Source organism: Aplidium turbinatum, chromosome 1, assembly GCF_918807975.1.
Source record: "Aplidium turbinatum chromosome 1, kaAplTurb1.1, whole genome shotgun sequence".
Classification (NCBI taxonomy): Eukaryota; Metazoa; Chordata; class Ascidiacea; order Aplousobranchia; family Polyclinidae; genus Aplidium; species Aplidium turbinatum.
Genome location: NC_137472.1, coordinates 25,526,997 through 25,540,161, shown reverse-complemented (window position 1 = coordinate 25,540,161; position 13,165 = coordinate 25,526,997). Strand labels below are relative to the sequence as shown.

General features: G+C 37.2%; 1 protein-coding gene across 2 annotated transcripts in view; it reads left to right on the top strand.

Annotated features, from left to right (window-relative positions):
• The window catches only part of LOC145771391 (uncharacterized), a 126,741-nt gene that overhangs the window by 101,564 nt on the left and 12,012 nt on the right, over positions 1-13,165 (top strand). For both annotated transcript variants that reach the window (XM_082583154.1, XM_082583161.1), the window contains exons 9-11: positions 735-871; positions 9,775-9,884; positions 10,954-12,895. In XM_082583154.1, the coding sequence (XP_082439280.1) occupies positions 735-871; positions 9,775-9,884; positions 10,954-12,895 (2,189 nt within the window). The remainder of the gene's footprint in view (positions 1-734; positions 872-9,774; positions 9,885-10,953; positions 12,896-13,165) is intronic.

Below are 13,165 nucleotides of genomic sequence, written 5' to 3'. Positions count from 1 at the left end.
GTTACTCTAGAAACCTTATTACAGAACTTATATAATACTTAAACCAGATCGCTGCTTTTTTGTTGTAAGTTTGTTTACAACTGATAAATCTTCATATAACTTCAGCAGGTTGGCTTGGCATCCCAGACATAGACCACACTAGGACAATGGACACGCAGAGAAGATTTATTTGTTCTGCTCCAAACAATACAATTTGGAAAAATCTATTTTAAGTTTTATAAAGCTATAGCAAGCAGTTTAAACAAAAGTGTAAAGAGTAAGCTACTTGCTTAGTCCTCAAACAACGGAAAACTAGTTCAGGACATAGCGAAATATACTGAAAATGTAAAAATTAAACAGTAAAAACACGGTTTTTCCTGAACTTTAAGTATGTGCCAAATTAGGCTACTTCAATTACAATTGAATCGTCTTCTTTGTTTGAGCTTCTGAAGCCCAGGGTCTATTATTTTATTAACCCCGGAGGTTGGCAACGTGAGTGAGCTTGAAAGATAGTTAAACAAGCTTAACTATATAAAATGAAGATGTCTGCTTGATGCTCGTGCATTGAACAATGGACATGTTATAATTTTTGAATGTGTTTCAAAAGCTTGTGCCAAACCGCTATTGCCATGCAGCAAATCCATAGTACTATGTTGAAACAGGCCATTTTATCTGCTTTATGTGAAATGTTATTCTGAGGTGGCAGCAAGTTGTTTCATTTATACTTTTGTAATACCGTATGACATGTTTTCAAGATTGCTTGGACACTGCTTTTTTATGGGAGGAAACTGGGACAATCCCGGATGTGTGGAAGATGGATATTCGACACATACGTGATGATAGTAGAGAAGAATCACCTAGAAACAAAGAGTCAGAAGAAGATGAAGAAAAAGTGAGAATCATATCGACGATTGGTTTTTCTTCATTATTTCTGATTTTTAAGAATGCTTAGTCGCACCCTAGCAATTGCGTCGCTTATGCCTAGTTTTGTGGTCGCGTACTTTTTGTGTTCATGAATAGTGATTGCATTCCTCCCAGCAGTACCTTTCCAATCAAACTGGGGTTCTTTTTAAGTGACTGCAACAATGACATTTAATGAACTAACTGAACTAAAAAAGTCACTTCAGACTTCAGTAATGTAGTGCAGCATAGCATTGTGATTATTAATTTCTGGTTTCGGCTTTTAGTTCCATGGTGATTTCTGTTCAATGTTCTAGCTTTAAAATTCCGTTATGCTTGCCATGTTGCACCTTTGTTCTCATACCTGGATTTAAAAGAAATGTAACACTGAAGATCACCGTGTCCTAATCACCTCTCGCCACTATTGTGCCCAGGAGTGTTATCCTAACGATGGCTGTGTATGAGCGGGCATCTCATCATGCAGTATGCCACGTTCACCACATATTTTTCAGAATTTTGCTTGAGCAAGGCTTTGATTTTGAACTGCTGTATTTTGAGAGCAGTAACTGCGAGAAAAAAAAGCAAAACATAAAAGTTGTTGTAATTTTAATGGTATTTTAAAATATGAAGAAAATAAAGGAGGTGTACTGGCAAACATCTTTAGGATTGGCCCATGATACGAGAAAAGGATCCACAGTTGTAAGGAACTGCCGTTTTATCTTGTATGGAGATAACTGAAGACCCTTTTCCACAATGGTTCTCATTGAAGTGTTGCTCACATTCGCCTTTTAACGGATGGATTATTGGATCTGTTTGGGTTTCTCCTCACTCTATCTCGAAGTGCCGCAACCACTTTCTTTGTACGAGCAGTTTGAGGTCTTTTACTTCTAAGACGATCTTCAGATGTACCAAGTCCCTTAAATCTATTCACAACATGGTAAACAGTGGATTTGTCAACTTTTTAAAGTTTAAAGTTTTCCTCATGCGATGGAGCTGAATGATGGCTTCTCATCAGCTCATTTTAGACCTTATAATTAATGCTTACAATTTGATCTAAATTTTAGAGAGTTTAGCAAGATATGATAAAGCTTTGGTAGAGAGTTTGCATTTTTGAACCATAGACAAGCAAAACAAAGTAACCTTAGCGGGTTTAACATAATGTATTAGGCTACATACAAAACAAAATATATAACATAATGATTCAAACGTTTTCGACACCTACGTCTGTCCTCATCAGGAATTAAATCTGCAATATACATAGTATGAAAAATCGTAAGATAAATTTGACTTTGCACTATAACTGTAATGACACTCTGGACTGAAAAGCACAAACTGAACAAATGATACAAAAATGATTATGATTAAATTATACGGTGGGAAACAGATCGCATGAGGTGTAAACTACAGGTATTTGACAAACAATTAGAACACACACAAAAGGAACGATGAGTTACAGGCGAATAACTGCCGGTTGACAGATGGATTGTTACGTTTGATTCTTAAGGCTTCCATGATCTTAGTCTGAAAATCAGATCTTCGATATCTCGATCAACCTATTTAAAATCATCTCTTCACTTCTAGTGGCAAAAATGTAATTTTCGATATCTCGAAAACTGCTTGATGGATTTTGACATTGTAAATGCCAATCTTCATCTTTTCCCAATAGCTCTTACATTATTCAAAAATGAAGAAATTCTGGGAGAGTGGGTTACAAAAATGACAACTTTTTTTTTTTTTGTTACAAAAATTTTGATTGCTATGCTAGCCTTGCTGCTGGCTACGACAGATCAATCATGTGATTAAACAAAGTTTCAGCAATTGTTCAACTGTGATGGAACAATAAACCATAGACCTTACATAACAAAATTTCAATAAGATGGAATAATTGTGTACGTGCATTAGAAGAAATAATAATGAATTGGGTCGAAGCATTTGTTTTCACCAATAATCAGGCAGGCCAGATTAAATAACCCACTGGCCCGGTTTTGGCCCGTGGGCCGTAGTTTGCCATGTCTGTTCTAAACTCTGTCTTGCGTCGCAATACTGCAAATTAGGGAACGTGCAAAGTTCTAAATCAGTTCAAAATTCAATGTTTTGTTTCTTTCTAATATCAATCAAAAAGGCTTCAACATCTTGCAGTTTGCAATTGAGATATTAAAATTGTAATATATTTAGCGGCCAGCAGAAAAGTTGACGTGGACTGACAGTTGAGAACTGCTTTTCTTCACCAGGGGTCACCAATGGCTTCTGGGTATTTAAAAAGCATGAACGAAAACTTCTTGTTGAGTCATTTTGGGCACAATTCAGGACGGGTGTAATTGAGCTGAATAGTTACATTTTACTGTTACTAAGATGATGATCGCCTTTGGTTATGCGAAGATGACCAATTGACCATGAACAAGGAAAGGATGGTTGACTGGAGTTCTTGTTCAAGGCTGTTCCTTTTTTTGATCTTGCTCTTTCCCCATTTTTTGATAGCAGATAGCATACGTTGTTTCTCAGCTGATTCTGCGCCTTTAGAATTTTACCACCCACTTAACGTCTGCTGTTTGTAAGTTCACCGTACATCAGTTGTTTTGGAATGTAGTAGTTTGGCATCTGATTCACGTGACCTGCCCATCTATTCTATGCCCTCTTCATGGTGGTGAAAGTGCTAGGCATGTTTGGTCTACTGAGATTTTTGATGTCTGGAACTTTGTCCTGCCATCAAATCTTGAGTAGTTTTCGGAAGCAGGAAAAGTGGAAGTGGTTCATCTGCTTTTTGTGTCTCCTGTGAAGAGTCGAGGCCTCACATGCATAAAGAAAGGTGGTCAAAACTATTACAACAGCTTGAAAATTCTAATCGAAAGCAGTTTACCCTGATTTACGTCCCATTAGCTGTATTTTTACAGGAGCGAAATTGCGCCTCCCCATTGTTACGCCACTGTAGCATGCCACAGCTTTACTTGATACCAAAGGCCAAAGTGGCCCATATGTGAAAAAAATTGACAACCCCAACTCTACACGAATCCTTGATTTTTGCTGAATAAACCCAGACATCCATCAGATGTTCTACTTTATGAGTTGAATTTTGTTGGTTAAAGAAATATGATGAATGTCATTCTTCAAGATATTTATTAAAATTTTTACTGGATTCATATCTTTTGAATTACCAGGTCATGGGAGTAACTTTATGTGGTCTTTATTCATTTATTCAAAAACCTTCCTTGCAGTGTAGAATGGGGCTGTGCAGTAGGATGCACAACCTAATGCCGCGGTCCAAATGACACAAGACCTGCATGTTGCAATACACAAATGACATAAGGCTCGAATGACGCAAGACTCGATTATATCTGTACCCTTCTGCTAGCGTCAGTTTAAGCCTGGGTTCCCTAAAGTACCGCCTGCAAGAACAGTATCTGCGGCCTCCTCTGGGCTCAAAATCTACATAAGTTGTATTACATGATTAAAAAATCATTTCCCATCTACTTAGGAGTAAAGCTTGACCGACAATTAACCTACAAACACCGTGCTGAAGCACTTCATGCTAAGCTATTAGCATGCAATAACTTACTGCTCAGATGCTTAGCTTGAACATTCTGGGGTGCAAGTACCTCCGCACTCTGTGCATGTGCTCTTGTACTTGTTTACAGCACCTCTGAATATGCTTTCCTCGCTTGGTGCCATAGTGTACACTAGGGTGCATCATCTGCCCTTTTTCGTTTAAATTTTGTGCTGCAGTTGTCAGAAGTGTTCTTTTTGTCAAAGTAAACACACCTGTGAAGTTATATGCGAAATGATTTGGATCTAGGGGTACCACATCGTGAATGAATTTTTAAACATATAGACGTCGAGCGAAAAATGCGAAAAGCCTAGTTTCAGATGGCATGTCTGTGGTACACATATGTACCGTTAGTCCAAAAGCATTAAATCATTCATTTTAGGGTTTTTCTCTCTAAACTGCACACCTTTTGATCATTTTATTGCAAAAATGTATTTGCTGAACTTTATCTAAACTTTAACATTCACTGTTTTGGTCAAAAAACACCAATAAATGCACATTGTTTTGCCGAATTTGCAAAATTCTGTGTTTTCCGAATTGAAATAACACAGTTTGAAAAGGCATAGTTTCCTGCTCAACTAAATATGCAGTATCCATTGAACAGCGTTGTTCATTTCCTTCTTTCATAAATTCGGACACTGCCGATAGCTGCCTTCAACATTCTACATAACAGTTTGGAATCTCTGTTAAGACTTTGCCGATGAAAGATAGTCGCATCCAAACTTGACGCCCCGTTCAGCTTCATCATTCACTACTCTCGGCTGCCTTTCAACTGTGCAGCAAGCTGCATATGAAGGGCAGCTGTCTCACTAAAGAACATCTTCGTCCATGAAACTTGTACAATGGCCAAGTTTTACTGCTGCAAAAAGGAACCAGGAATCTTCATTGATTAGATCAGCCAACTTGGTGGCTGGCAACACTGGAATCAACCTTGGTTTTCCAAGACCTTCTACAAATATTTTTAATGGCTGTCTGAAACTTTTCATTTTCTTTAGTATTGCCCTTGCCATTGCTGCTTTCTCAGCTGTCAGTGTCTTGGTGCTGAAAAGGGCAAAGGGAGCAAGATCCCCAGACAAGTACCATGTGTGTAGCATGAAATACTTGAGCGCTACCTCTGCTACCAGCTTGTCTCCTTCTTTGTATTGGTGTAAGACTTCAATAAAGCGCAAGTCGTTTGTTGGTGCGTTGACTTGGCATGGTGCTGAAAACCAGTACCAGCCATAGCACGACAAGATAAATTTGACAAGACGTTTAAACTTTGCAATTTGAATGTAATACACCATTTGCACGTCATGAACCAGTATGTCTGATAAAAAGCAAAGAGATAACTGTTTAACCATGTCGGAGTCGGTGTTTTTGTAATAGCAAAGTACTGGATGCACAGTTGCTTGGGCGTGTGTCCAGTGAAAGCGCAGGATTTCATTTTCCACATGGAAGAAATAATTCTCTGAAAAGTCCATTGCAATCAAAACCTCACCTTCTTGCAAATTTTCTTTTCTGGACTTGTAATAATTTGATTGTGCTTTGCCCACATAACTATGTGGAAGAAGTTAGACCAGCTTCTCAATCAAGGTTTCTATGAAATCTGAAACACTCGTGATCATCGTAACAATTTCTGCTCTGTCAACTGTCGTCCAATGTTTAAAAGTGATGTCTTCATCATGATCCTCAAACCACGAGTTAAGGTGGCTTCTCAAAACTTCTTAAGATGGACAAAACTCCTGATACAACTCATTTAGTGTCACCAAAACCTTTTTTTTTATTTTTTATAACATTTTTTGCACACAGACACTTTATCCTTTTGACCTGGAAGTAACCTACTAAATTCATCATCTTCATAGAACTTCAATACAGAATCAATAATCTCTTAAGGGAAAGCCCTTTGTTGACGTGGTTGAGGTTTTGGAAGATTGGTTTTGGTGACAAAAATGGATTGGTTTTGGTAACTTATAAATGGATTGGGCTACTTTTAAGCCTATTTTCAGTTGCAGCTGGGCTGTAAATATAAAAACTATCTGGCAACCTTGCCACTAATAACTTTCCGAGAACATAGCAGAATACCTAACAGCAACTCTTGACTTCAAAAAGCAAAAAAATGTCAACCATAAAACCTATTTCTTTTGAGAGAGTGGTCTGTTTAAGCAGGGTAATAGTCGGATTAAAGGGAAAATTGTATAAGAAAATCGATTTACATTCGAAACCAATGAAAATCGGTACAATTAAGTGCGTGATCCGATTAAACATTGGCCATTTAAGCGGGATTGACCGTAGAATCAAAAACGTTTTGTGACTGGCTACCCAACGATATTCAATCTTAAAGCTTCGCCGAATTTCAAGGACAAGAATGAGTGAACAAATGTAATGCAACCTGTCAAGACTTGCGAATAGTGGAATGCAGCCCGTGGCTACAAAACTTTGGTTACTCCTGGTTTAAACTGGCAGAACTAAAATCCCTCATATTTCATGAAAAAGTAATTTCGCTCAAAAAATAAAAAAACCTTCATTCGTTTCAAGTTACGCCTCTTTAAAGCTACCTTAAAAAATGAACAAATAACTGGGGTTCAGGAAGAGAAGGGAAATTTTTCAAAGTGACTATTTTTCCACGCTTGTTGCCATAGTTGTGTTAAAGGAGAAAGATCATTGCATAAAAGTATTGTTTTAGTAAAAACAGAGAGAGACTGTTCACCAGGCATTTTATAATAAAAGTAATTTGCGTTCTTCTGGTGACTATTTACTAGGTTACCTCCTGATGTTAAAGATGATAACTAGCTTTTGTATTTCCGACGTTTCGTCAGTCAGCACGACTGACTTTATCAAGGTGGCTAAAACAGGTTAACACAACCTGTTCAGCAACGATGGCACAACACAAAAACGTACTGATAAAATAAATAAAGTAAGCAGCAAGAATCAGAATTAAAACACGCAACAAGATACCTAGAGGTTAAACTGAATGCAGTGAATGCCTAAAACCAGTAGGCTGCTTTCCAACAGCGTAAATTTATCTATCTATTGGCATAGTACCCGTTTATCTATAGTTGGCATAGTCAGTTTAACCTCTAGGTATCTTGTTGCGTGTTTTAATTCTGATTCTTGCTGCTTACTTTATTCATTTTATCAGTACGTTTTTGTGTTGTGCCATCGTTGCTGAACAGGTTGTGTTAACCTGTTTTAGCCACCTTGATAAAGTCAGTCGTGCTGACTGACGAAACGTCGGAAATACAAAAGCTAGTTATCATCTTTAACATCAGGAGGTAACCTAGTAAATAGTCACCAGAAGAACGCAAATTACTTTTAGTATTGCTTTAGATTAACTAAATAAACTCTTACCATGTAATTTTAGGATTTTTAGCATATATTTTTTATTTTAAAGGCATAGTAAATAAAATTTTCAAACGGGAATTACGCATTAAAATGCGTAAACTGAACATTCAAGAATACATTTCAAAAAGAATTACCGAAAAAAAATTGTTTTCAATGGCACTGGCAAGGCCCAAAGTTCAATGTTTCATTTATTTATTTTTTCAAAATGACCAAAAAGTGCAAACACTGCTCGAGAATACGTCACTATCGACAGCAATAACAATAGCCACGTTAACACTAACATCAGATCTGATGTTTTGAGCAAACTGTCTGATGTTTTGATGTTGAAATCTGCTGTTTTGATGTACATAAACATAGCCTACAGTTAAATCGCCCGCAGTAACAACTATTGCACGATCAACTGATTGCTCGCCTATAGTGACGTAGACTGTACAGTCGCACGCTTCGTTGCTCACGCCCATTCTAGTTTTGAAAGCTCTGACAAAAGCGGGCGCGGAATGCTGATCAGACCGCAATGGGGCAAAATTTTATTGAAAATCGTTTTATGGTTGCACGTGGAAAATCGCCAAGTCAGGTTTTTCCTTTACTATCCCTTTAAGAGCAAAATGGCAAATCATTTTCCAGTATTGTAGGTTGAATAAACAAGAGACAATGTTTCAATAGGAAGATTAGCCAACTCTTGAAATATATTTTTCAAGATCATGTCGTCACAATTAACTACGGTAACAACCATGTGCCCAAAATGGTTGAAACACCTGGTCAATCAATTGAAAACATTAAGAGCCCATGTTTGGGTTGCAAGTAATTTGTTTATGAAGCAAGCCATGTTATTTGTAAATTGCCGCTTACCCGACCGAGTTGTGAGGACATCTGTTCAATGCTCAAACAGATAACGGTTCAGCACCCACTGAAGGCACGTTTCTGCCTTGGCACGAGATCACTTCGTTGAAGGTGGTGCGAAGATTAGCTACCTTGCATTTCCGTTTTCAACCACCAGACATAAGCCTGGATATGCTTAAAAATGCAAAACCTTGTAGCATAATTTTGTGAAGTCTTTTGCTTGAATAAGCAGCACACGGTCATTTTCTCTATAATATTTATCTACAATCTTGGAATTTATTTTTATTGTAAAAAGCGATGTTCACTTAGAGGAATTTGTTTTTGTACCAATTTAGAAATGCTAACAACATTTTGTAGAAACAATGAATGTATGTGCGTCATATTTGAAGTATTATAATATTAGAGAGTTGTTCTAAATCATCAACAATCACGTGGTATATTAAATATGATATGATGATAAGATATGATCAGATGATATGAAGAAAAAAAAAAACAATTAAAAAACAACAGTAATTTGAAAGTGTGATTTTTTTTTGAGAAAAGTTGTGCAAAGCAATGAATGAAATTTGTTAAAAATAAAAACTTGAGAAAAAGACAGACTTTGGTGGTACACCATTCATATTCTTTGAATCACGTATAAGACTGGATTTGACAAAAAATTTAAAACTATTTGCCATTAAATGTGTTATGATATAGTAAGCAGTCTTCGACTGGACAGAATTGAGCAAAGATAAACTATTCTTCGTTGATATACGTAGCTCTTATCGCTATAGTAAACAGACATTGTCAGAGCATCCGTAAAAACTATAGTATAGAGGTACAGTTCAGTATATTATTACCCTTAATCCATTCCTTTGCTATATGCAAAGCAGAAATGAAATACTTTTAAAATAAATTAAAACTTTTAAAATGCCTGCAGTATGACCCGACAGGATACGGAACCCACACCTGTCGATTTAGAGGCAGACAATCTAACCAACAGAGGCACATTTGGATGATGAAACATCGGAATGGTTTCGATGAATTTTTTGCTGTTTTTTTTATGAAGTATCACTGCAAAAACTTCCACCTACAAAAAGCTTTTTTAGCAATAGTACACTGTACTTTTTATTGAAATGTTTGACTGTTAAGAATATTGAAATGTTTATATTCCGATATAGCCACTTTGAATATTAGTGTATATTAACTTTCAGAATAACGACTTCTTGGAACAACTGTATAAGTTTATGGAAGATTGTGGATGCTCCATCAACAAGACTCCTGTATTGGGATACAAGGACCTAGATTTATTTCTTCTGTATAAGTATGGTTGTTTTGTCAATTGCAAACCTTTTCCATTGTCAGTTGATCATTGCCATTGCGTGAAGCAATACAGAAATTATCCATTGCAAAGATGGCACATAGGGGAAGTGTGGGACCAATCGGACAAAATTCAGTTTATTGCACTTTTTCAATATCTGTTTGTCTAAATTAAAAACGTTTTGTTGTTTCTAGCACTTGCATCTATCATAAGCTTAGGCTACCAAAAAAGCAGGAGCTACAGTAACTTGCGGAAAAAACTTTGCATTTAAAAAAAAACATTTTCAAAGTGTCCCAATGGTCCCCATGAGTGAATCATTCATCATAGATCATTCAGAGTTTCGGACATAGGGTGGGGACCATCCGGACATGATCTTTGTCTGTACAAATATTTCAGAACTGATGATGATGTCCATTTTGAAAACAAAATGGAAGATGCTCACCTATTTTGAAACATGCTTTTCAAACTCACCTGACGCTGGATATGTGCAAACAAACATTAAATTCTTAACTTTATTTACACCTGGTCGCCTTTAGACAAACTCGTTTACGTTTTTTAGCATTAATACAATGTTAAAAGTCATATATTTTGCAAGCGAGACCTTTTTGAAACCTTTTTGTCCAATGGTCCCCTGACAGCCATTTTTAATCATTTGTAGAAATTTTGCGATTTAAAATGCAACTGATTCAAATGTCATTGCTCCCAGCAAACGTTAGACATACCTGATACATCTAAACACCAAAGATTCTGAATCCTTTTCTCGACAATCTACAAATGCAACAAAAGTTTTCTCTGTCTTTTTTCACTTTTAGGAATGAAAAACACATTTTTCAGAACAATATCTACATTCTTTGCTGGTTTAACACGTGTTCTTTTAAAAAGTAAATTATAGAATACGTGACAGAAATATTAGTGCAAATAAACACCAGAAGACAGATAAATGCTGCTGTTCGATTGGTCCCCATGACTTTTACTTGTTCGGTTCATTAATTGCTGGTACATCACCCATTTGATGGGAGTAGAATTGGGCTCCCCGGGCATGATGATATACTAAAACTGGCTTTTATTACAGTTTGGTGCAAACGAAAGGAGGTTTCCATAATATTACCTCTCCTGCGGATTGGAGAGAAATTTATTCTGATCTTGGAATTCCAAAGCTTACTCAGGCTGCAGGACATCACGCCAAGATGGCTTACAGCAAGTATCTTCTCAATTTTGAAGAGTACATGAAAACATTTGAAAGGTCTCACAAAAATAATACATCGAAAAGTCGTCTTGAAGTAAAGGCAAGCAGAAGATTGTCAAAAGCAAGATCATTTCGTGCAGAAAATGATGCAGAACCAGCATCTCGTCGAGTGAGTCGACGCAGAAAGTTATCTGAAACAGTGAGTGTAGTAGATGAAAACGAAATTTCACTTTCGAGTAAAGATAACAAACGAAATCGAAAGAGCAAAATCGATTTGGAGTTCAAAAGGGATTCAGACATAGATGACACAAGCTCAACTGCAAGCTCAGAAAAATCCATTACCCGCAGCAAATCCTCCACTTCATCTTCAAACGAAGTTATGGAAAACCACAAACCGACAGATCGTAAAAGATCTAACAGCGGAAGAAAACAACCTTTTTACAAACCTGGCGACAAGTTACGAGTAAAGTATGGTAAAGATTCTTTTAAACTTTACTGTGCAAAAGTAGTAGATGTTGAGGTTGAAGAAAACGAGGTTCAGTATTATGTTCATTACGCTGGTTGGAATAGTCGCCACGATGAATGGATTAAACCCTGGAGAATCTCGAGCTATGTGGGTGACAAAAATGACTCTACTAACTTTCTTGCCTCGTCGTCAAAACCCACTCTTCGCCGCTCCATGACTCCCACGTTGAATGAGGTCAAGAACTTGGATGGACAACTACCGTCAACGGCGGTTGTGAAGTTGGTTCAGGACGACAAATTTAAGGGAGTAGACCCTTCATCCGCTGCCAATAAAGCAATTGCTGGTGAAAAGAAAGCAGGAGAATCAAAACTAATAAAAATTTACCAAAGTCAGTCCAAGAATGTTGATGAAAAGCTTGTGGAGAAAGGAAGGATACGACGAAGGAGTACATCTTCTTCAACTCCTCTTCTTCATTCGGAGTCTTGCCACATCAAACGAGCAACCTCTGTCGAGAAGTTGATTTCCAATGAGATAAAAACCGATACCAAAGATTGTTTTATCACAAGGGAGGAAAAGTCTCCAAAACGTAATGATCACCCAGCTGTTCCTCTCGGGTTATTCCCTGTGCATCGTCGAACGTCTGGTCGCCGATCCAAATCTCCTGCTTATCTCAAAGAATCCGCTCTTTATGGATTGACAAAAAGAAAACGGAATAGCAATTCTGTGAGCAATGACACTGCGCCTCCTAGTGAAGTCCACAATCTTGATGATTTGTCATCAGAAGCCTCATCACCATTTGAAGGTTCGGAAGCAAGTCGTGCTTCCCCCTTAACTGTCTGGTCGGAAGCTGATAATTATATCGAAAAGAATTTAAAACCAGATCGCAGACAAACCCAAAGAAAATCTGCTCAAAGTAAGAAGTTGTTTCAGAGTCATGAAGAAAGGACAAGTGTCAACACTTCTGATGTGAAAAATGAGACTTACGATAATTTCGATGACGAAGCTCCCAAGATAGAGCTTGAGACCAAGAATAATCTAACAGATGTTAAAACTGAATGTGTGGATCTTCAAAAGGAGTCGAACCCAGAACCACTAGCTTCTATGCTTGACTATCCAATTAGAGAGGAACAGTTGGATGCAAATGAAGAAACTGGTGAAGAGACACAAAATAACTCCCAGGAGGAAGAAAAAAAAGAAGATACTTCCACTTCAAGTGGCGAAAATTCCTCGTCATCTTCAGACACCAATAACAATGTCACTAAGTCAGGTGCATCTTCGTCCGCCATACCAACCTCTTCCAATAATGTTGAAACATCTCCACAAATGCATCAAAATTCAGATGAGGCAACATCCAGTAGTAAGGTGATGCGTAACATATTACTAAAATCAAATGTGCTTTTGTGATCTATGTCACCTTTGTAAGTGTTCCATCAAAAATTTATATGCACTTAAAATTCCATCAGCAATTAAATATGAAGAAAACTATCCAACATTTAAAACTTTTATTTTTTGCAAATAATTTCATTATTGTCCGAACTATTTTCTTCATGTTGTATCTCATGCTGCTTTCCAGGCAAGTTTAAACATTACAATTGTCGTGAAGTTCTGTTCTGTTGCTTAAAGCTTTGTGTT